The sequence below is a fragment of the Dromaius novaehollandiae genome, chromosome 8, assembly GCF_036370855.1.
Source record: "Dromaius novaehollandiae isolate bDroNov1 chromosome 8, bDroNov1.hap1, whole genome shotgun sequence".
In the NCBI taxonomy this organism is placed as follows: Eukaryota; Metazoa; Chordata; class Aves; order Casuariiformes; family Dromaiidae; genus Dromaius; species Dromaius novaehollandiae.
The window spans coordinates 32,859,698-32,883,906 of record NC_088105.1 but is presented as its reverse complement, the minus strand read 5'-3'; the positions used below and the strand labels follow the sequence as shown (position 1 = coordinate 32,883,906).

Here is a 24,209-nt window from a genome sequence, read left to right as displayed (position 1 = left end):
GCAAAGCTATCGTTCAGGTTTCCTATGGCCTGGATGTGTCATTTTAGTCTGTCGTCGGATGTCGCATGGTGCCTCACCTCTTGCTTTGTGGAGCTGGGCCCATTCGCACCATCTGAGGGCGTCAGCCTTTTCTCCTCTTAACTGGCTTTCTGATAGTTTTATTTGAAAACTGAGCGAGTCTGGTTAAAATCAAACCCAGTTGCCAGCAACTCAGCCCTGGAAGAATTGTTACTTCCACAGGTTAATATGGAGGGTATAAAGAAAGATATGGAAGGAAACAATTTACATGGCTGTCTCTGACTTGATTAAAAAAATAATATGGGATTTTCTTATGTTACTGGCAGGTTTGTACCCAGTGCTTTGTTATCTAGGAGATTTACAGACTTTCCATTTTAATGACCTAGCTTAGATGACTTCCAGTGAGAAGTTGTTTTGTTCTTCTGAGCTGCTTTCCGTTCAGCTGTAACAAGGAAAGCTCCGTCGTCTCCCTTGAAAATAGTGTCGCGTCAGAGGTCTGAATTTATTTTACTGTTTGCATTTCTGTTTACAAGATCTAACACTGCAGTCTTAAAGTCTAACCAACAGTTTAGATCTGCAAACCTTCAATGCTAGACAATGTGCTGGTTACTGCAGCCTGCACTGAAAGCAGGGAAACATTTGTGGAATGAGACTGCTCAGAATGTAACTCCTCCATTCCCAAAATTTAACCTTTTGGGTAGGTTTAGTCACCAAAACTAACCCATTGAACTCAGTACAACCCAGGGAATAAAGCTACTTATGTTTGTGGAGTCGGGTCCTCATTCAGTAACTTTCTTAAACATAGACTTCAAACCTAGAGGCTTCAGGGATAAGTGTGGTTTTAATCACTTATCTATGTGCCTAGCTGAAAAAGGCTCTATTTAAGAAATTGGGCCTGTGCAAGAGTACTGGATGCAAGTAAATCCCACATGCAAAATCCACAAAAGCCATACATTTAGACTGCAAATTTAACAGAAGTAATTCTATCCCTTACAGTGTTTCAGTTTTGATTAAGTTGCAAATCCTTCCTCCCGTTATTTCTTAACTTATTTGCCTAAGCTTGAATTTTGGCATTAAACAAAGCAGGGAGTAATCCTATACAGTTACTGCTGTCTCCTGCCACTGACTGAGAAAAAGGAATGAGTTGGTCTAGTGCGCTTCAGGCACTGATAAAGGTCCCTGGAGCACGCAGAAGGTGGCCCCATGATGAAGAGAGACCACATTACCCTATATACATAAACATGTGTTTTGTTCTGTATTAAGTATGTTTTATGCTCAAGGGACAGTCATTTTGATGTTCTAGGTTAATAGCTTTATTCTTCCCTGGCTCAGAAGCATATTCTTTTGCTGGGCAAGGTAGTCACATGCGTCCTTCCCTAGAGGGGGACTATGTCTGCTCCTGTGGAAGCTGATTTGACTTCAAATGTGGGAAGTGGATATAATAGGGGAGTGGCACCAAAGTGAATGTTTCTCTGATCACTTCTATGGCAATGCACTTGGTTTGGAATCAGGTTTACGTTGGCCACATTCGCTTTCAGTTTGCACCATTAATTGCTTGGTGCTGTCAAGCTGAGTTGTTGGCAGTACACTGTGCAGATGGTATGGTGAGTGCATTCAAATTAAAATATATTCCTCTGCCACAGTGTGGTGATTCACAAAAAAGAGATGAAAAGATGAAAATTCCTTGTCAATTACCCCCGCCCACTCTTTTCTTCTGAATTGGTGTGGGGATGGGGCTTTAAGTACCTTTAGAAAGTAACCCAGTTCACTACATTTAGAAGAAAAGGGTACAGGTCTTATCCGTCTTCCATTAATGTTTATTGTACAACTGCCGCTGACTTCAGTTTACATATTTAAAGGCTTCTTTTGGGATATTTTGACCTTTTTAAAGTGCAGTGTTTATAGTGCTTAAGAATTGGGAATGATATAGTGTGTTTCTAAAGTGCTTTCAAAATGGTAATTTAGAGTATGGTTTTGCTTCATGATCTTAATTTGCTTCACGGCCTTGTGCAACAGAAGACTTGAGTATCTAAATCTGAAAACTATATTTAGCCACCAAAACCCTCAAACAAAGGAGTTCCTTGGAGTGTGCTCTAGGTTCTGAACATTTCAGTTGAAAAGAAAACTGAAGAAAATCCTTCTCCGCTTTGCTAGAATGGCCAACAATACAGTCGGTGCTAGTTAGAGCTAATGATGTGCCTATCCCAGGCCCTGCTGAAGCCAGTAACTTTCTGCAGAAGCAATAGTATAGTATGATCTGCCAGGGAAATGGTCAGAGGAGAGTTGCTGTCAACCAAGAGTGTTCTGCTCTGGCCAAGGCAATGGTGCACTGAAGACCTGGAGCTGAGGGAACAGGGCTTCAGTTGTGTGCATTGCAAAATATTCCTTTTTTTTTGTCTAGGAATTGTTTCTGTTGCTTTGAAAGCCTTGAGTCAATGAAACAAAGAATTGAAGTATCAGCAAACTTTTTTTTTTCTCTTCTTTTAAACACTTTTAAGTTCATCACGGGAGTTTTGCATAAAGAGAAAGATCAGGGGGTTGAAGCCTGTACTCTTCAAGCTCTTGGAAATCATCTTAAACTTCAGAAAGAGCTTTGGGTGTGCAAAGACTGAGGGCTTGAGCCCTAATCTTGTATTTTTCCCAGCATCAAGAAAACCCATTTAGCCCTGGGGCTGTATGCTGTTGGTATACACGCTTTTGCCCCAGGCCCTGCCTGTATATCACAGTTGTGACTAACCCAGGAAGATATGTCGTGGTTAGGGGGAGTTCTCCGAGCGCCTTGGCCAGATTCAGACTCTGTTATTGAAGTGGTTAATTGGCAGTTTTAAAGGGGAGGGAGGGAGAAAGCAAAGTCCTTGGGTCTCCCTGGTCAGTGCCAAGCCGCAGACTGTTAACTACTCCTGCCTTTCAGAAGCAATAACTGCGGGTTTGGGGAACATATGGAACCAACTAGCTGAAAGGCTTTTATGAGGAGCTTTAACAGGGGGCATGGTTTTGTGAGCAGAAATTCCAGTGGATGAGTTAATAGTTTCACTTTCCTTAGCTGTCCCTTTATAGAAACAACAACAACAAAGTCAAATGCATTCCTTCCGTGGCCCCGGCTGCACAATGTCCCGATGCATCCAGGATTTCTTTAGGACACTGGGGGAGTCCTTTAGTAGGTCCTCGGGGACCTGTTTTTTTGGAGCTATTTCCTGATGCTGACCTCATTAGGTGCGTTTCACAGCTCACTAATTCCTAGCAACAGCACAAGAGATTCAAGGAGAGGGGAAACCCGTCTTCTGGAAACCAATGGAACTGAACAGATTTGGGCAAATGCCTTTATTGCTTTCCATTAATCTGGAAAATCAGGGACTTGGGTTTTTTTTTTCTTTTTTCCTTTTTTTTTTTTTTTTTTTTTTTTGCAGGCCACTATTTTAACCTGAAAGTGTATATTTGATTTTCTGTTTGAGTGTAGAGAACAATCACAACAAAATAAGAACTCTTGAAGAATGGTATACCTCAAAATATTTATATTGCAGTTTGTTTTGAACTGATCAAGAGAGTGGGCACTCCTGCTCTCGAACTGCAGTTTGGACATTCACTGGAGATAGTCACTCAAAAACTTCTGGTAATGCTTATTTAGTGTCTGCACTGTGGTGGCACATGTCCTGTCTGAGAGATGAGATATTAGTACAAAATCTTAGAACTAGTTTTTGCAGTCTTCTTGTTAATCATGGTGCTATGTAGATGTCATATCTCCAGCTACTGCAGTCTTGTGAATGCAGTATTCATAGTTCAGCCTGGGTAAGCTTAGAAATGGAAAGTCATTTCTCCCCCGGACATAACAATTAAATTTGTCTGAGCACCAGAACTTGGTCAGAGTCCTTGCATTCTCAAGTCTCCGCTATAGTAAGCACATCAGAAGAACACACATCCATTTCTTTCAGCTTAACTCAAATTTTGATTCTTCTGTTGTGTGTACTTCCTGAAATTCTTTTCTACTGTTTTAGTAAAATATAAAACATGAACATTTAGTAAACATTAAACAGTAAACACTTGGAACATTTAGTAAAACATAAGAATGCTAGGGACCACTAGACTGTTTCGTCGGGTAATCAAACTTCCTGGTCTTATTTTAGAGATGGTCTTGTTAACGCTATCCTAAGTGCCCATGAAGCTATTTTTCCTTCGTGACACTATTTTGGAATGTAGTAAGACTAATTAAAGAGGTGGCCGTGGCAACCTTACCAGTGAGTCTGAAATCCTTAGTGCTGCCTCCTAGATAAGGTGATAGGCAGAGTCAAGCTGTTGTCAAAAGTTGGGGAGCTCCAAAACACAAGGTAATCAACCAAGGTCAATCTCTTCTCCCGTGCAAAAGTATTAAAGATGTAGAGCTGGAGAAATGTAGCTGTCTTGTGCATCCTTGAGCCAACGTTCAGTGATGATCATGGTAAAGAATCCATGTACCAAATAGCATCTTTTAGAAAAGTGAACATCTTATTTCCTGCTTCATGCCATTCAGGAGAAAAGAACTTATGAACAGCTGACAGGAACCAGATATGATATTGTATTTGACAAGGGATAACTTGACTTCCGTTTTCTGGCATTTTTTTCCCCTCTTCTCAGCTAGAGTCAAATGTGTGCAAGATGGGTAAGGAGAAATCTCTTCTGCATAAAGGCCATGATTTCTCTTTAGCTGTTGTGCACGTGTCACTAACATGTCACTGTGTTTTTGACAGCAACCTTAGAACTTCTAGTCTGAAGCTGCAGACTTGTGGCACAATAAAACATGATTTATGAAGGTTTGGGAGAGTTCCTTAGAACAGGTGGAATTTTGTCTAGCCATCTGCTTTGCTCCCCAAACCAAATACGATAAACAACAGGATTTCTAGTGGAAAGCTTCAAGTGTTCTTGAGCCCAGTTCAGGTGTATGTGTATTTATTTCCCCTCCCAGTTTGAAAAGGTGGCAGTGCTTTCTTAGATCTGTTTCTTTGGACAGGGTTTACTTGCCTAAAAAACAAATCTCATTAAAATATCACATAAAATCAAACAGCTTCTCCCCACCTCCAGCTACTCTCATGGGCTTGCAAAAACAAAGTTCAAACTGTTCCAAAGCAAATTGCACAATTGCTGATACTGTTGTGTATACATCAACACTCTTATACAATGCCAGTTCCCTTTGAAACCTCAAAACCCAATACAGGTTTTATCTATTTGTTTTATATAAGAGGTTTGGGTTGTTTTTCTTTTTTAACGTTTCATCTTTTGAAGTTGGAAGTAAATGGTTTAAACATGCAAGTTGATTTATGTGCAAGAGGGAGTTTTTGCAACCTGCGCTTCTCATTAATATTTGACTTCTGCCTCTGTAATCCAGGAGGGGAAAAATATTGCTTGTGTATCAAGGTAATTGGTAAAGTTGTTGGTTAGGGTCTTAATTATGCTTATTTGGTCCCTTGTGGAGTCCTGCAGAGCATAGTAAGCCTGCACGTGGGTGGATCACATTCATCTCTGCAGTTTCAGCTGCAACTGAAGTGCCCAAGATCCTGGAGGTGAAGGAGCACAGGAAAAAGCAGGGCAGCAACACAGATACTGTTAGGTGAAGGCAAGAGCAGTTGGTGCAAATAGAGCAGATGTTCACCAAGAAATAAGAGTTGGGGTTCCTATAGCTTTTTTCCCTCCTGAGGATCTTTCAGCTGAAGCTCAGCCATGGTGCAGTAGCAGGCTCTTCCCTTTCTCCCCACTCTAATGCTTTCCCTCCTGCCTTCCCATGGCAGAAATGGCCTGGCCCAGCCTTCTCCATCCTTGCGATGGCAATAGCTTGTGCAATGTCACTGCTAAAAAGTCTGGCCCAATGGTTCATGGTACTGCATGGGCTTGGTGAGTTGGTGGTGTCTGCTCTCTCATGCAGTTAAATATAACCCATGGGTCTTCCATAAAAGCTGAACTGGTGTCTCCAAACGTCGCAGTAAATCACTGTGTTGGATTGCTGCTTTCCACAGGAGGGTGGCACCAGTTGGTTAAAAAGGCTACCTGGCAGGGTAAAAACCACCTTCAGTTGCCTGATCCATTGCAAACCAGGGCCATAGACTGCAGCACAAAAAAAGCTTTCAAAGTGCATGTATGTACGGATCATAAATAATGTGAATAAAAATGCACTTTCCCAGAGACAACAGCATAACTTACCATTGCTTCCCAGGACAAATACTGTCTGCTATATTTATTAGGTGGGACCTTGTACAGGCAGTTGCTCTAAGTATGTTTATTTTGAAGTCATCAGTTGGGTAATCTTGGGCACCTCTGGGAGATTTAGCTCAGAGATTTAGGCTGGAGGTCATGGGGTCACTGATAATAAGATAGAGAGAAAGAAAGAAAACAGCGTTGTTTTTGTGGCATTACCCGAACAGTAAGGAAAAATAAATCCAGGTTTTAAGATAGATTTAACCTGACCCTAAAGGAAATGGTCTACAAATCCAGCAAATGAGCAGGTGTTGGCTGACGACCCCACTTGTCCAAGTCTGGTTTGAGCCACGTGACCAGAAAGCATGATGTTTATGGCTCTTGAGAAACAGATTTGTAGAGAAGTCCTCCTTGAAGTGGTTGAAGTTTTGTTTTCACATATTCAAATGTTTGTATGAGTTTCTTATTTTAACTTCCAACCTAAAGTAAAACCTCTCGAGTGACTTTTTGAGTAACAGTTTCAATCCATAGATTAGCTCCCCTGTAGTGCTAGCAGAGTGCCACAGTTCAGCCAGCAGGCAGTGTTTCTAGGTCGTGTTGCTACGCAGGTGCGAAGAAAACATAAATGTCCTGACATAAAAACTGGTACTGAAGTCTGATGTCCAGTGCACTGGGCTCTCCTCTCCTTTGTAAACTCTGATTAACTCATTCTCTCATGGGGATTATTTGGTGTCTTATAAGAAGTTGCCTTTTCTGCAACTGGCACTTATCTTCAAGGAACATACAGGCAATTATCTTTAAGACCTCTACCCCTCTGTGAATATGACTGAAATCGTCTAATAAGTTCCAAATTTATTAGGAGACAGACCCAGAGCATGACTGCATGAGACTTGTTTCCTCAGGAAGCTGGAGCAGCATAGGGAATAAAGTAAGGATTTGTTTAGGTCGTCCTAAATATTTTATCATAAAACACACTATTATCTTCAGGATTTGGTTGTGTGTATATATGTGTATGTGTATATGTGTGTGTGTGTATGTGTGTATATATATATATATATATATGTGCATACGTATTTGTATGTATGGGCATGTGTGTATATATATCCAGCAACATCCATTGTTAAAAAATCAAAAATGAGAAGGATTTTACTAAAAGCTTTTCGGGAAAACCTCTGCTCTCACTTTTCCTGTCAACATTTCTCTAAGCTTTTATTTTTATTAGTCAAAATGTTTAGAATCCCCAGGAAATCCTGGGGTGAACCATTTCCTCTTCAAGCTATAGCCCTTGGGGGGCAGTGAGGGAAGCTCAGATCCTTTCAAAGGTTAGGAAATCTTTAAACTGTATTTTCTGCAGATTTTTTAAATTACAGAAAAACTAAGTTGAGAAGATGCTTATCTTTAGGCTGAAAAGTTTGGGAACTGGGAAGGCTTGATCTTGTTGTGGGAAAGCCTGAAGGGAACGTTAGCTCTGGACAAGGAAATCTTTTAGGCTTGGATCTTAAGAGGGAACCAATTGCAGAACTGAAGTATAACAGGTTCAGTTGAAAGCCCCTCTTTATATTTTCAGAAGTAAATTAAAAATAATATTTGCTTTTCATCTACCAGAATTTGTATGCTAGTTAGCAGGTAACACCTTTGTATTAAGAGACTGTTAAAGTACTGGAGATAATTATTCCTTTTATTATTACTTTAAAGAACTTCTCAGGTCTAGTTTGTTGTATGCATGAGGTTTTGCAGAAGTAAGACCAATTGACTGTTTCCATTCCTTCAGATAAATTTCAATAGGAACCATATTAATAAACAAATAACAGCTTCCAGGTTGCAAAGACATATGTACATCATTAATTTCAAACTCCTCTTGGGTTCACTGCTTACAGTGGGTTCAGTTGCTTAAAGTTAAGCATGTGGGTAAGGATATGACTATGTCACAGCCTGCAGCCTAACTGGGCCAGTTGGAGCTCAGCATGGGTTACTCTATCCAGATTTTGAGATGATTGTTATTCACTGTGATGAAGAGTGCACTGTTATAAATGAGAGAAGCTGAAAATGTGGTGAAATATGAGGTTGAGGGATGCAGGAGTTATTTTTTCATGAAAAATAATCTTCAAGATGACACATCAAAATAACTTTTCAGAAATTGGAATTCACAGTTGCCACAGATCAGTTTCTTCCAGGAAATGTGTGTTCACTTATTTCTGTAATTTGTGATACACTCGCTGTCTTAACTGCTGTGCTTCTGATTGCTCATCTACTTTTTTATCAAGTTTCCTTGGAAAATTCTTGGAAAGCTGAACATGGAAAGCTCAGACTCAGTGTTTCAGTAATCAGTATTAATCACCCCCACAGTCTGTCACAAATATATAAAAATATGTGGTAATTCATATGGAATTTAGTAGCCTTTTATGTAATGCAAGGAAAAATATTGTCTTTATGAACGATTTTTCTTTGATTATCCAAATTTAGATAGCAAAGGGTGATTCTGTTTTCTCTGTAAAAGTGTGAATTTCATTTTTTCAGATTTGGATAGGGACACTCCAGCTGAAGCAGTGTGACCAATCAGTACCTCTATTCACTTTGCAAAAGGGTGGGTGAAGGTGGAAAGACTGAAGAAGGGAGCTTCTATTCCAAAAGTTTCTGGTATTATTAGCATGAGGAAAGTCCCAATATTTTAAATGTAACTTCAGATGTTTGGAAGGTTTTGAATTTTATCAAGAAACTTCCAGCTTAGTTTGGACTTTGGATTTAAACTAGCTGATAGGAAACAGACAACAAAAGTTCCCTAATTTGGGGACTTTTGTTCTAGTGTCTGTCTTGTAGCCAAGTTGTCTGCACATGTAGCCTAAAAGTCCTCAGGCCACTTTGTCACCATGATCTCCCAGCAATATATGTATTGTAAAGCAATTTTTGATGAGGAATATCAAGGGCCTTTAGCAAGGTCTGCTAACAGATAGCCTTGCTTCTGACTCCTCTTCCAGTTGGGAGTGCCTAAAAATCACTCCTTGTTACCGTTGGCCAGGAGGGTTCAAAGGTCCTGAGGTGGGACTACAGGAAGGTTTTTCAAAGTTTGGCCTTTCAGGCTTTGCTCTTGTGATTTCTAACATCCCTAACTCATCCCCATTTTTGTTGTTTGCATTTCTACAGGTGCTGTTTGCTCTAAACCAAACTTTGCTCCAACATGAAAGTCTCCGAGCAGGTAGTTTGCAGGCCCCATATACCACTGAAGATCTCATCAAGCATTATAACTGTGGAGACCTGAATGCTGTCATATTCAATCATGACACTTCTCAGGTAAGCAAAAGTGTGGGTGGGCCAACCAATTTGAGGATAAATTAGCTGTTGTAAAAGTGACAGTACTCTACCTTACCAAGCTGAGAAGTGTCCTTTTGCCACATCCCTGATCTGAAGTTTTCTGTGCTGGATATAATGATGTGCTGTATTCATTAAAGCACTTGGCATCTGTTTTTATCAGGTAGTCACATACTACCTGAGTTCACCTCAGCACTGCATCTTGTAGATATCATATGACAAGAGAGATTAATTCAGCTACCCCAATTCAGGGTACAGACTAAGAGCCTGGTCTAAGGCCTATCAGGTGCCTGTAGCAGAGCAAAGACTAATAATCCAGTCTTTCATAGTCTGCTCTTCTCCCTCTTCCTTTTGGTGCCCTGTGCTTCCATTCTCTCACCAGACAAATGAGACACACGTGGAGAGGGGCTTTTCCTTGGTATTGCTTTGGCTCTGGGGAAGTGAATGAGTGGAAAACTTTCCGAGGAATGTGCCTGAAGAAAGTTAATTATGGATGTTTGTGTGGCTGTTGAATGTAGTCCCCTCATTGAAGGGGTGAGGGGGAGCAAAAAACTTGATAATATTTGAGCTTATATTTGAAGAGGAAGTAAGCCTTATGTAAATACTCTACAAAGTAAATAACTTCTCAAACATGTCATAATTCATTGATTTTGTATGCGTCTGGGGCAGCCCTTCGGTCTCTGTTTATCTTAGTTATCCAGTGCTATTAAAGACTCTCAATGGAGCTGAAATCTGCCCTCCAGACTAGTCTGATAGTTCATGGCAAACTCTGAGATTCTCATTTAATATGTAAGTTTCTCTTTCTTCTTTCCTGTTTATTCTATGAAAACTTAGTCTTTGAGTGTCATCTTCTGCCTCTTTTTTTTGACAAATGTTCCCAAGTTCCTTTCTCAGGTGCAGTGCCTTATTGGAGGGAGGCCATATAAACTTTGGTAGATAAGTTATTGTATATGTTGACAATGAAAGTCTATTAAATCATGCTACCAGTTAACCAGTAGTAAATGCAAATCAAGGATAATTATGTGACCTCAAGAGAGAACTGAGAAAGGGTAAGACAAGTCTGTCAATCTAGGCAGAGGTCTCTGGGACATCTTAACCATCTTGCAATTGTTATCTTGAGTTGAACAGGGCTGTGTGGGTTACATTTCTTAGAGGAAACAGAAAGGATAACTGCAGCCCCAACCTAAATGTAAGGTGCGAAGTCTCCCAGCCATGCACCATGACATGGATGTTTTTCTAAAGGACCTGTATGACACTGTCAGAAATTCTACATGGTAATACACAAGTCCACTGCAGCTTTTTCATGGCAGCTGTTGCAGAACTAACATGCCACTTGATGGGGGCAGGAGGACAACAGCTTGAACAACCAGAGGTTATTAAACTCTGGACAAATGGTTATGTGCCCCTTCTTTCTCCCTATCTGGTTATGGCTATCCAGTTAGAGTTTTCAGGTAGCAAAGTGGCTGATAATGCATAAAATCAAATCCCCTAGCTGTCCCAGTGAATCAAGTCCTAGAGAGTGAAATATTGTTTAGCATGACTAAATGGGACATAATGGGTGGCTAATGTGACAGTATTAAAATAGAAATCTGTGGAGCACCAGAAGCTTCCAGAATTGTTATTTCTGGAAAGTGGTACACTGAAAAGTAAAGGGAGAAAGCAGATCAGGTAAGAACATTTCTCTAAAGATGTGATGTGTGAGCTGAAAAAGCTGGAAAGCTTAAGACTTCAGAAGACTCTGGAGAAGACAGCCTTTGTAACTATTTCTGCAGTGTGCAAGCACAGCACATGAGAGAGGCATAATGATTTTTGGAGAAGGGACTCAGCCATGGATGCAGAGAATGGACTACTAGTAGCAGGAGTGTGAAGACAGTGCAGGCATCTGAATGTCCTGTCACCTTTTAATCTCTATTAAAAACAACGTAATTACTCCAGCAGTAAAGCCTTTGTCCCTGAGACAAGTTCTGACCACGCACACGGATTACATTGATTCATAGACATCTGTGATTTGTTGACACAAAGTCCTATAACAGACCTGTGTTTTAGACTTGAGAGGAACAGCATGCTGTAAAAACTTTTATCCCTGCAAATTCTTGGATCAAATCTGAATTTGAAAACAGTGTGGAAGAAAGAAGAAAGAAACCAACAGCCAACTGGAGTTCAAGAAATAGTGTTAGTCATGGTCCCAGAGCGTACTCAGTTGATAGAGATTATAACACTTACAGGCCGTGGAAAATTAAAATCCCTGTATATATACTAGTCCCTGCAGTACTCTAAATGTAGTGGAGCATTTTTCTCTCATGGGTTGTTGCTTTTAATTTGGGTAAAGAGATTTTTTGTTTGCTAGTGTTTTTATAAATCAGCTTTATACCATTTATTTTTAATTACTAGCAGAACAAAATAGAAAATTAAAATGTAAAGAAACTCCCTGTTCAGGTTAATTTTTGCCAGTGGTGATAATTCCAAAGCTTATGCTGTGTGTTTTTTTTGCAAGGATGATGTCTCTGCCATAGAGACTCCGTGCCATTTGGTTAGTAAATTAGATTAGTCTGAATTAAGTATTATGTGTGAAGCATTCCTCATGGGATCCTTCTCTTGAACCATTAAATCTAAGGATAGTGATTTATGGTGCCATGAGAGTTTATTGCAGGCCTCATCAGATGACAAAAAAAAAAAGGTAGTACAAGTGCAGAGAAACTATAAAACATCCTAAGTTAGACATATCATCACTTAATTTTAGGGTAAGTACCCATGCCAGTCATGGGAAGCAAGGTGTCAAAGTGCTTCTAGAAGGCAGGGCCATTCCTCTGTAATATCTGACAGCTGAACCAGCATTTCAGAGGTCTGAGAAGTCCTTGCAGCTCTGGTACCATTAATGCAACTTTGAAATGCCACATAGAAAATCCTTCCGTTTCTAATCTTTTGTTTCTAAGACTGAAGGCCTACATGAATGATGGAGGCAAGGAATTCATCTCTGTACCACAGGATCAGACAGACCTGCAGGAGTCTGTGGCTTGCAGTCTTTGAAGATTCCTTCTGGGGGCTCTTTATGAGGTTACTAATCCCTTGAAGGTTAGTGGGAGCTGCCGAATAAAGGTGAGCCTGTGCATTGGTTGCCTCAGAGCCATTGGTTTAGGTCACTGTCATACACTCGCTTAAGAGATAGTCACTGAGAAAGTCTAACACTTACAGGGACAGTAGAGAGGTGAGTATATCTAGGTGCAGTAACTGCCTACATTCCTCTAGCATGAATCTTGAGAGACTGAGCATCTTCAGTAGTCGTCTGCAAGATGCTGAGGTGCATTTATAGCAAAGTTTGTCCTAGAACAGAAAGAAGGGACAGCAGTAGAAATACTAACGCTGTTGCCTGTAGGTGCTTTGGATGAGTTTCTTGATCCTCTTCAGCCTTCCCATATGAGTTTTAGGAAAATGGTGTAGTTTCTCAGTGTCAGTCTTGTCAACTCACATGGCGACCAGGAGGAAAGAGCAGTGTCCCTGTTGGGCTCCTGACAAGGTGATATGCAGTGTTGGTGCAGCAGAAGGGGCAGCACCGGAGAGGAAAAGCACAGGAAAAAGTATTGCCTAAACCAAACTGGAGAGGCTGGATATGTGGGTCAGAACGCTGCCTGCTCCCTGGGAAGGGAAGGTCTTTGCAGAGGGTGGCAGTGACCACGCGAGCCCAGCGCTAGTTCTGCAGCCCACCCCAGGGAGCTCTTCTGCCCTTGTGTCACACAGGGCCTGGGGAGCCAGGCTTAGCCCAAAGTGGAGGGGTGTGAGCGAGCCCCCAAATCCTTCCTGTTTTCCTCTCCCAGAGTAATGAGAACTGATGACACTGGAACACTAAACAAAATCCTTCTCAGTTGCAGTATTTTTTCTTTTTTTAATTAAGAACAGTGAAAGGGGGAAAACACCTCTGCTTTCCTGTGGTTATATTGCATTCCTCATTCCTTTCTCTTTTTTTCTCTCTAAATTTTGTTTCCAAGCATCATTTTTCCAAACGTATAAATCCTTATTTAAACTTAATAAAACTTTAAAAGGGCTGAGTTTATTCAGTTAGACTATGACTCAAAAGTGGAGTAGGAAACATCTCTCCTGCCTTTACGGCCTTCTGCAAACACTTGATTCTCCTGTGACTCTTTCAGTCAAGAGACTTATGTTGGAGTTTCTGGGAAGAGAATCAAAATGATACTGAAAAGAAAATATTTTAAAGTTAAAGATCGGTAGATGTGTTTTGCTTTTTCTTCAGACTTTTTTTTCCCCCCTCCCAAAAGAAGTCATGGTTTCTTTCTCTTCTTTTGAGAAAAAGTTCTCTAGATGTGAAGAGAGTCAATTTCTACCAGCAGCTTTAACTTCTGTATTCTGCCTGAAGCTCTCAAAAGGGACTTGGGATCAGTATGTCCAGCACCAGATGCATTAAATGCAAAAATTCTGTTAGTGTAAAATTAGAAAATTACCTGCCTCCAGAGGATAATTCTCCCTAACCTGAGACAGTTAAGAAATTGCCTAATAGTCTGAAGCCTTGGTGAGAACAAGTAGGGTGAAGAGGAATTTCTTTTGTATTTTCTTCACTAAATCTGATGTAAAGGTCTGTACTTAAACGTTTTAAATTGATATCTGTAGAATTTTTGGTTCAGGGATATCTTGCACCAATTACTTCCTGTGGTGCATATTGAGATATTCAAGTTTTTCTTTAAAAAAAAGAAGGAATCTGTAAAGCAGATTTTTCTGTCAGCATGAAGTTTACTGGTTCCATGTTTCATTGCATTCCTATTGACACTTTATTAAGTGAGAAGCTGAAAAGTAGGGAATGAAGTTTTTTTCTCTTTTGGCTCTTCCCAAAAACTACACCTCTGATCTCCATATGTTACTTTTCCTCTCTCCTCAGCCCTTCTTCTGTCCCAAGGAATGGCTCCTCTCCAGGAGAGGACAGATTCTCGTCTCATTACTGATTTGGCATGTCAGAGGCATGCAGCTTACTGCATACATTATAGACTGTTTTCCTTAAGCTAGGTCTTACCGCATGCTTTCTTACCATGCCTCTGTCCCATTTAGGGTTATCAGTACAAGGCAAGAGCCATACCTGTTACTTATGAAGCATCTGCCATCTAAAGTGCCTTTATGCTGTGCGTGCGCTTTGTGCCATGTTGAAAGCCCACTGAGATAATTGCGAATCTTTACCTGCCTTTAGTAGACTTTGTATGAGAGTCAGTTGGCCTGGCCATCATCTGGATACTAAAATGAAGAAATTCAGTCTGGTGAATTACCCAGTTACAGGCTTTATGTTCACCTGACTAAAATGACTACACCTTCTTGTTGCCAGGAGGGAGACAAGCTGTCTACGCAGTGAAGTTGCCTGTCAGTCCCCACAGCCTGCAGACTTGCTTGTGTCAACCCCTTTTGGGTCCTGAGGGCTCAGTGTGCCTCTTTCTTAAAACTGTGCCCATCAAAAACAATTGAGCTTTTTGCATAACTTCCTAGAATGACATCAGGGAAATCTCAAGTTACTGCTGCAGTTCAAAATGTGATGCATTCATGTTGAAATACAGCATTTTGGTAGTGGGCATTGCCTTCTGAAAAGCAGGTGATGGTCCTGATAACATGACAGTTGAGATCCGCAAGCTGACACCGTGTCAGCATAGTCAGTCTCCCTAAACTGGAAAAGAAAAGTTCTAGTACGTCACTTTGTGTTACACTAGCTGTTTATAAATTGCCAGGTTGTCTTATGTACTCCCTTAAAAATGTTACCATCCTGCATTTAAACCTGTCCTTTAAGATTTAAGGGTCCTGATAATTCTAATTACATCATTAATTTGCCCCGTTCTCATTTTGGATAGAATACAACTGAATTTCTGGCTTGCTTCTCAAATCCATGAAAACTATCTGTGGAATGCCCCAGCTTCAGTAAATGCAGAAACACACAGCTGAGACCATTAGGCAGAGTGTTGAATGATAAGCAGACTTAATTTGTCCAAGGAATGGAGTTTTATCTAGGGCAAAGGAAGATAAACCCATAAAACGAAGGCACAGCTATTGTAATATAACGCTTTGGAAACATCTTATCGTTTTAAGCTGTAATAAAGTGCAGACGAGTTGGCACAGCCTCTCGTCCTTCCAGAGGGAGTGATTATAGGTTTTCCAGTGAAACAAGTGCAAGGTTGTCCTGGGTGCCAAGTGAGCTGGTCCCAAGAGTTTCTTGTTCTGGGTCTAGGCAAGAAGTAACGCTTCCATAAGCATTTCTTACTACTGAAATTAATGGCAGTCCCAACATTGCCTGTGTGTTTGGCAGAACTGTATTTAACATGCCTGTTCAGAACTGCTTGTGCCCCTGGTAATGAGCAGAGGAAGAGTCCTACCTTCTCCTCCTTGGGCTGTGGAGAGGGATGCTGCTAGAGAGAAGTTGCCTTCCCATAGTTTAGAAGAACTGCTCCTCTGCCATGATAGGGTTGCACTTTCTTTCCAGTTGCACCTGAATCGCAGTTTTGTGTCTTGGTGTATCAATCATGAGGATTTAGAAGTAGGCCAACAGAAGTAGAACCAAAATTTTGAGAATCTAATTTTCATATTATGTCAGAACCGGCTTCCAGGTTGGAACAATATTATATTTTATGTGTTTCAGAAAATTGTTTACAGATCCATATTGTGAATGTTAGGTCTATTTCTCGATGATAGTGCTGGTCGAAACACTGTAGAGGGTTTTTTGTTGGTTTTTTTTTTGAATAATGTGGAACATTCTCAAATAATTTTCATGCTACAGTTTTTGTAAATAGTTTTTTTCTTGAAATTTTTCATTGCATGTTTGCATTTAGAGTTCTTAATTTGGAAGTTTCTTCCTTCTTCTTTCCAGTTTTCATGGAGAGAGTGATGGGAGAAGGAGGAAAAAAGTAGGAGGAAAAATGGGAACAAGAAACTTAAAGGCAAAGATTGCCATGTTATTAGAAAATAAACACTTTCAGCTACAGAAAAGGGCTGATTTATGTTAAAAATATTTAAGGATTGTTGACTACCTGTATTTACTTGTATGGGAATTCACTATAAAAGGGTATGAAAGTGGTTGGGGAAAAAACATTTGGAATTCCAGGTAGTAGCATGCTCCTTTCAGTACATTGTTGTACGTTTGCAGTGAAGCCTTTGCACTGTCCCCTCTTTTTAAAGAACTAGTTTATGAAGTGTTCCTTGGAAAGACTTATTCAAGAGAAATGAAAGACTTGTTAGCTTTTTAACAATATGTGGTTTGAATGTACAAGATGCTGTTTGGCCTTTGTGTTTTATCCAGAGGACATTTTTGTCACCTCATTATGGGGGGTCAAATTGATTGTCCTGCCTGACTTGGCAGGATTTGAATTCAGACATTATCCAAAAAGACAGTGTTTTTGTGTCCTTCTTGTCCGACCAAGAATTGTTGTGCCACTATTATTGTGGATTACACTGGAGGTCAGGTTCTCCCTCATTATGGGGGGTCAAATTGATTGTCCTGCCTGACTTGGCAGGATTTGAATTCAGACATTATCCAAAAAGACTGTGTTTTTGTGTTCTTCTTGTCCGACCAAGAATTGTTGTGCCACTATTATTCTGGATTACACTGGAGGTCAGGTTCTCCAGTGTAAGCCAGTTGTGCCATCTCATGGTGACTTCAAACCTGCAGCTTCTGCTTTCCTGTTTAGGATAAATGACTGCTGATAAACCCAAAGTCAAAGCCAATACAATTCTACCACTTAGCTGCAAAGAAATTGGTTTGAAGGGTAACTGAGCATGATTCAGTATCTACTTCACTGATTTCATCTGAGTTACTCCTTGTTCTTCTCCTGGCTGGCATCCATTCCATTTTGAAAAGCTCTCTTGGAGATGTTCTATATCACTATTTCGTATTCTAGGCCTCTCAAACAATCCCAGCTTAAAAAAATTCAAACTAGTTCTGAAGTCATTGTCCAAGTCCTGACAGCCTGCGTGGCTAGAAAGCTTAGGCTAGTTGGATTGGGATAAGCCTGGGATTTTGCCTGAACTGACCAGGAGGGCAGTGCTGTCTCTAGGCACAGCACCAGGTCATGGTGTCTGCTCTGTAGGTCTTGTGTCCAATCCAGCTGCTGTCACGTTCTTAACCAGCATTTCTTTTTAGCTTGCTTTTTTGCTGCGTGCTAAGTTGCATGGAATTTTGCTGGGGTTTCACAAACTGTATCTTTTGGATCACACTTTCCTTGGGTTAAAATCATGTTGCAACCTTAACATAAACATTCAGGCTTTCTGTAACATCTTACCAAATGGGGATGTGAAGAAATTCAGTGAAGAGCCCTGAACAACAGGTATCCAATACAAACCAAACCTGAGTTTGTACCTGCTACTGACCAACTCTTCTCCCACTGTTTAGCAGAAGACAAAATGAAAAATGCTTTTGGAAAAAGAATTGGAAAGCTTTAATAAACCAACCCCCAAACCTTCTGGCCACAGGTTTTTCACTTTATTGCCCTGCTTTGCCCTTTGATCAGTATCTTTACTTGGGTGTCATGGCAATATAATAGGTGATGGTTTTAGTGTCAGAACAAAAACATTTTTTTTCTTTGTTGAAGGAAACACAGCATTTGGAAGTGAAATAGAAAAACTTGAACTTTTCCATATGTTCGCAAGCTTGTGAAAAATGGCCTCAAAAAAAAAGTTAAAGGGTTTTAAATGGGGCAGCAGTATCATTAGGTACTGAAACCCAAACCTCAATTTGCATACACGGCAGGCTTGTCATCCTTATTCAATTAATGAACAGGTCCCTGTAATCTGGTCCTAAATATACACTGCATAGTTGGGTGAAGCTTGCAGAAAGGGGGCCGCGATCATTGTTCTGACTGTGTTTTGTTAAGACTTCTTTAATCAAAACATTCATTCAGATAGAGAGGCCAGCTGCATATTTTGGCATCACTACCAAGGGGAGCAGGGCTGGGGTGGGGAAGGAGGCCTGGGGGAAGGGAAGGCTGGTGTTGTGCTTTTTTTTTTAAGTGCTTGGAAAGCAACTATTTAACTGTTGTGGAAAAACAAATAGAAAACATACATGGAGGTCATGACTTCTCAGGGATTTGTTGAAAGTCTTTTAACAGCGATAAAAGTATCACCCTCCCCACTCTTCTCTCAAGCTGTTTGAGAGATACAAAGTCCATCCTTGTGCTTTTCTCTCTCTCTGTTTTTTCTTCTTTTTTTAAGTATGCTTTCCTTCAGCCTAAATATATAGGAGGAGAATGTAAAAACAGGCAGGGCACATGACTGTAGTTGGGCTGGGTGCTATTTGGGAGAAGAGCACCCACAGTATGGCTGTGAGGGCTGATGGGAAGGGTGGCTGGGTGCGTGAGCCAGGGCTGAAGGTGCAGAGACACGTGCTCCCTGGTGCTGATGGGAGCTTCCAGCTCTCCCTACTTGCTGACAAGTTTAGTCAGGCGGGGAATGGTGCCTATAGCTTTTGTTTCACCAGCTGTTTTTTAAAAGCATCCTGTACTAGCCTTGGAGAAGGGAAGTCACTAGCCTTCAGCCTACCTTCTTCCTTTAGGTGTTCTCCCGTTTGTAATTCCCCTGCATTGATACACTTAGATGCTCCGGTGGCTCATAGAGCTGAACTAGCTAATTGCAACTGAGTTTCAAAGATCTCTGTACACTCAAGTTGCAGAGATGCCTGAGCTTGCTTTACACTGGGTATATCAATCGCAGCAAGCTTGCTGGTGTGACCTGCAACGTATAGGAACCGTAAGCAATGATACAAGAGGGCCGTGAGCAGGGATTAGCTCCCTGCCACACCTGGCAGCCCAGAGTTGGTCCCAAGAAATAGGCTTGCTCTTATACTGACTATCTTTGTGCTCTTGGACTTTCTTCTTCAATCTTCCTCTTTATCTCTTTTCCCTTCCCCTCCTTTTTCTTCCTGTTCCCCTCCAGCCTCATCCAGACATCTTTAATAGGTTTTTGATGCTGCCCTCAGCCCTGCAGTATAACGTTTATGCAGGGAGATGTTTTCTCCTTTCCTCCTCTTCCTGCAACTGTTGTTTCCTAGGAAATATAGACACACTGAGGTATGCACCAATATAGGTATAGACACGCTGTCGGGGTTGCGTCCCCTGCTCGCAACCACTCCAGCCTGTGCTGCTTTTCTCTGAGATGGTGGACGAAGGAAACAACATGCTAGGAAAGAGCGTAGCCAACTTCACGGCTGGTCTCTGGCACGAAGGCTGAGCTCATCAGCCATCTCCAACAGCCTGAACTTGATAGTCACACAGGCGATGCAGTGTGCAGGTGTGAGAGAGAGCCAGACCTTAACATTGGCCCCAGGAGTCCAAACACCCACTTGGAGAATGAAAACTCAGGCCCTTATCAGTGCAACACATTCCTTCAGCCCATGAAAGTATTCGTTGGCCTTTAGCTCAGAGAGAATTTGACATGCCTAACTGAAGCAGAAACAATCAAAACTGAAGCGATGTGCCCAAGTTTGCAAAGAGTCAGCCAGAAAATACATGGTTTGTGACACCCCCCTCTGTTCAGCTCCAGGTTCACAAGACCAGGCTTTCTGCTGGGGGGGGAGGCAGCTGACCCTTTCCCTCGCTGGTTTTCAGTGTCGTTTCCTGCTTTCAGAGGTTTGGGACCCTATAGACTTGCACTAAGCCAAGGGACATGATGGAAAATCCATTCCAGCAGTGGAAATGCTGAGTTAGTCCAAACCCTAGCAGCACTTCCTGAAGTGCTCCCTGGAGCGGGGATAGTTATGGCAGCAGAGCATGGCGGGCGAGTGGGTGGGCAGTCGTGGGTGGGAGAAATGCAACTATTTTTTGATGCACTCTCAAAACATCAAGGCCTTGGCCGTGGTGAGAGTTCTCCCTTGAGAGCTGCTGTGCTTCCCGCAACCGAGCAGGAACAAAATTTGATGAGCGCGGCCTGGGAATATGTTTAAGTGTTCTGCGATTTCCAGTCAGTCTGTTTCTGTACTGAGTTTGGTGTCAGGGTGTGCTTCTAACAAACCATTTTAGCAGGACAAAAATCCACCAGTTTAGCATACCTAGCCTGGCTGCGTCCTCTAAGATGTTCTGGACGTGCCTGTAATGTAAGGTACTCCCTTTTTCCTTGCTCACCTTCCAGTTCCCTCTGTTATTCCATTGCTCAGCCAATTTTATGGTCACTTCTAGCTCTGTAAAATAAGTATAAACAGGTTTGTCAGTCTCAATCAGCTTTACTGTTCCACTCCAGTATCATGCCTCCACTGGTTCAGAGGCAGGTTACATATAGTCCCTCCTCAATGACAGGCGAGATCTAACACTTTTCCCAGCATCAAGTCTCACCTTGGATAGGTGTTTGCCAGGGAGAGGCAAATGCAGGATGGGACTTACTTATCCTAAAATTCAAAGACTCCCTTTACAGACCACTCAGGCTTCTAATATATTACTTTTAATTTTGGTGCTTAAAAGAAAGATATTGTCACAAGCAGTGGGTGGTAAAGGGTGAGTTAATTGCAACATGCCCTGAGCTGCACAGTTTTGCAGAGCTCCTTCTTCGTTTCCATTTTGCATAACAAGCTGGAAGCTGATTGCCTTCGCAGCTGCCAACTTTGGGCCAAACCAGATTAACCAGACACCTCCCTCCTTAGCCAACAAAGGTCTCCATCAGGAGGAAACTCTGGAGTGCTGGAGAAAAACCAGCAGAGTCAGCAATGGTGTTCGTCACTTCAGCAGCTGCACTCTCCTCTCGGGCAGGCTTGCTATCGCAGCCCCTTTGCTTTGCACTATTTGAGTTCTTCATGTTAGAGGCTGTAGTAACTGGATATTGCTCTTCCAGATGTCAGAAAGGTCCATAAATCAGGAGGAAGCAGGTGCCTTCCAAGTCTGGAGCCATATATTTTGCAGCACTTCAGTAAAAAAAAGACACAATGCCCTGTTGAGGCTGATTAACAGGAGTGTATCCTCCCTTCATAAACGAATGATAACTAGGGCTGAGAGCTCAGCCTCTGACCCAGAAAGCGTTGGTGTAAATTTAGAGCTGTTGGTTTCTCAGAAGAGCCGGCAGGTTTGAGGACGCTGCCCCGGCTCTTTGGAAGCCGGCGTAAGCCGTGCTGTCAGCTCTGGAGATTCTTATCATCACTATTGTTACAGACCATATAAAAGTTTCTGACCTATGTGGCTGCAGAGAAAATCTTTCAAAGTGTGATCCCTTACTTGTCTCCTGGCCTCTGCCCACATAAAGCTCATAAACTAGAAGATTAATAAAGAGAACTGAATCTTTATCATATTAAAAAAAAATTAATGTAGTCAGTGTGAGCTGGGACCAACTCCCTGCTAACAACCAGGGATAAGGATTATTAGCATGGAGGCAGGGTTGTTCTGCTGAGCTGTCCTGTCGGTGAAAGGTAGATGGGTTTTGTATTTAGCTGCTGTACTGAAGCCCAGGAAGCTGACGGCCAATTCTCTGCTTTGCCATAGGCTTGCTTTGTAACGGTGTGTCCACCCCTATTTTCTCTATCTACCTTGTGAACTCTCTAGGGAGAGAGGGGTGCATAAGGCATACAAGTAGACTCCTGTGATGAAGAGATTCCCCTGCAAAGACTCGTGATGATACTGTACTTGCTGACAGCAGTCAGAGTTTGAACACTGAACATAAGATAAGGTTGGAAACTCCTTAGTTTTCTGCTTACTAGGAGATATGTGGAGGGAGGATTTTCAGAATTGGAGAGGGTTGATCAAGACAGGAAAAGATGATATCTGGAAAGGCTTTACAAAAGAAAGATTTTAAAGACTGTGTGGCTTGGGGAAATCAACCTTAATCTTTGTTGTGGGCTTTGTTGTCTGAGGTACCATGTGCCTGACCACATGGGACATCTCAGTCCGGTGGTGTGACTGAAGGGCGAGGAGGAATACCACTGTTATGGACACTAGTTGTCTCTATATATATATAATCATTTTATTTCTAAATAGGGTTGCTGAGAGGACAGTATCGTCCATGGCAGTGGGATTGGCTTCCCTCTTCTCCGCCTGCAAATATAAGTATGAGTAAAGACTATCCCTGCCTGCAGCCAGTCAACCTCATCCCAGTAACCACACCACAGAAGATCTGTTTCCACTTCCAATGTCAAGTTTTGCTATGCTGGTGTCAATTCCAATATTCAGTATTGGTGGTACTAGTTTTTCACTGATGTAATCGTACAATTTGAAAGGATATTCCAGAAATAGGCTAGCATCACTGGAGCACAATAAGGCTAAAAATGTTACCAGTAGTTTGGAAGTATCGATCCACTGCAGTCAGTGGATCCAAAGCAGGGAAACAATGTTAACCAAAGTTGGTGGTAGTTAGATGTGTCTAAAAAAATTATTTTCAGATAGATATTGGCAACCTTCTTCCATTGTGCCTCTGTCCAGAAAACTTCTGTCAATATTAAAAGACAGTAAATAAAAAATGTCTTCAGATATAGTTGAGTGTTTATGAAGTTGCAGCTGAACTTTGGCAGTAAGCCCTGTTTGCTTTTTTTTTTTTTTTTATCAAGCTAACAGTGATAAAAGACTCTGCACCAATTTATCTTCCTTCTCTTTTTCTTTGTATCTGTCTCTGTAGACAGAGTTGATGGCCTAGCACAGATTTTGAGATATGGCTGCTGCAGTTTTCTAAGCTAAAGTATATTGTTAGCTCTTATGCTAATGATTGCAGCAGAATCACAGCCTCCTGTGATATATCCAGCATATTTATGGGAAGAGCAGTTACTGCTAGGCATCATCTCTGACTCTGGATCTTCCTTTGGGTCCTGTTGTCTCTGTCTAGATTCAGCCAGTGCCTTGTATGCAAAAATCAGTTCTCAAGTAGGCAAGTCTTGCTGTCCCCATTTTACAGATGGGCTTTTGAGAGACAGGAGGAATAAAGCCAAATGCTTCAAAGATATTTACTGGAGGTTAAGTGCTGAATTTCCTTTGAAGGTCTAAACCCAAATGACAAGCTTGTGATCATGCAAGAGCTATATATCACCCACGGGAGCAGAACCATTTTTTCAGGGTAGTGTCATAACCACCGCACAATCCTTCCTCTTTCTTCTGCCTAAAGCTCCCACTGACTTCAAAGGTGAAGAATTATGGCCTATGTCCCACAGCACTGTGAACTCATACGTATGTTTAGAGCTTTACCCACACATATATTCCATCAGGGATACTGACTCAAGTAAAATTATACAGGCCATATGTGTGGGGGGGTAATTTCTGCAAGACTGGGACTTAACTCCTTTTCTGTTCCCATAGTCTCTTCCTTTAACCTCAAAAGCTTGACTAAAAGATGCAGGATGTACATAATGACACCAAGGCTGACACCTAATGATTGACTTCAGGGTCAAGCTATACTGTCCATAGGAGAGCTGTAACCAAAGGTAAAAAGGAATATGGTGGCATTTTGTTGGACTACTTAAAAAAAGAAAAAGAAAATAAAAGAATTCTAGCTAATTCAGCAAGACAAAATATTCTCTCTTCTGAAAACCTCTAATGAAATACATTTTTGAGGTTTCATGGGAAATATGTATAGTGTGAGATATACATAGATGGAGTTGATTGGATTCTCAGAAAGGTGAATGGTTTGCAGAGACTGGACAAAAAGCATGTATTTATCCTTTTGTCAGGTGCATCCACTGCAAAGTAAGCACACCCCAGGAAATGGATAGCACTGTGTTTTTCTGCTCATCTAACTGCTACTTTTCTACATCAGCAGCAAAATTAAAGTTAGAGTTTTTCAGTGCTTCCATCATCTATCCT

General features: G+C 41.5%; 1 protein-coding gene across 2 annotated transcripts in view; it reads left to right on the top strand.

Moving 5' to 3' along the window:
* TRABD2B (TraB domain containing 2B) overlaps positions 1–24,209 on the top strand; it is a 315,314-nt gene that overhangs the window by 155,829 nt on the left and 135,276 nt on the right. For both annotated transcript variants that reach the window (XM_064516186.1, XM_064516185.1), the window contains exon 3: positions 9,319–9,465. In XM_064516186.1, coding sequence (XP_064372256.1) covers positions 9,319–9,465 — 147 coding nt within the window. The remainder of the gene's footprint in view (positions 1–9,318; positions 9,466–24,209) is intronic.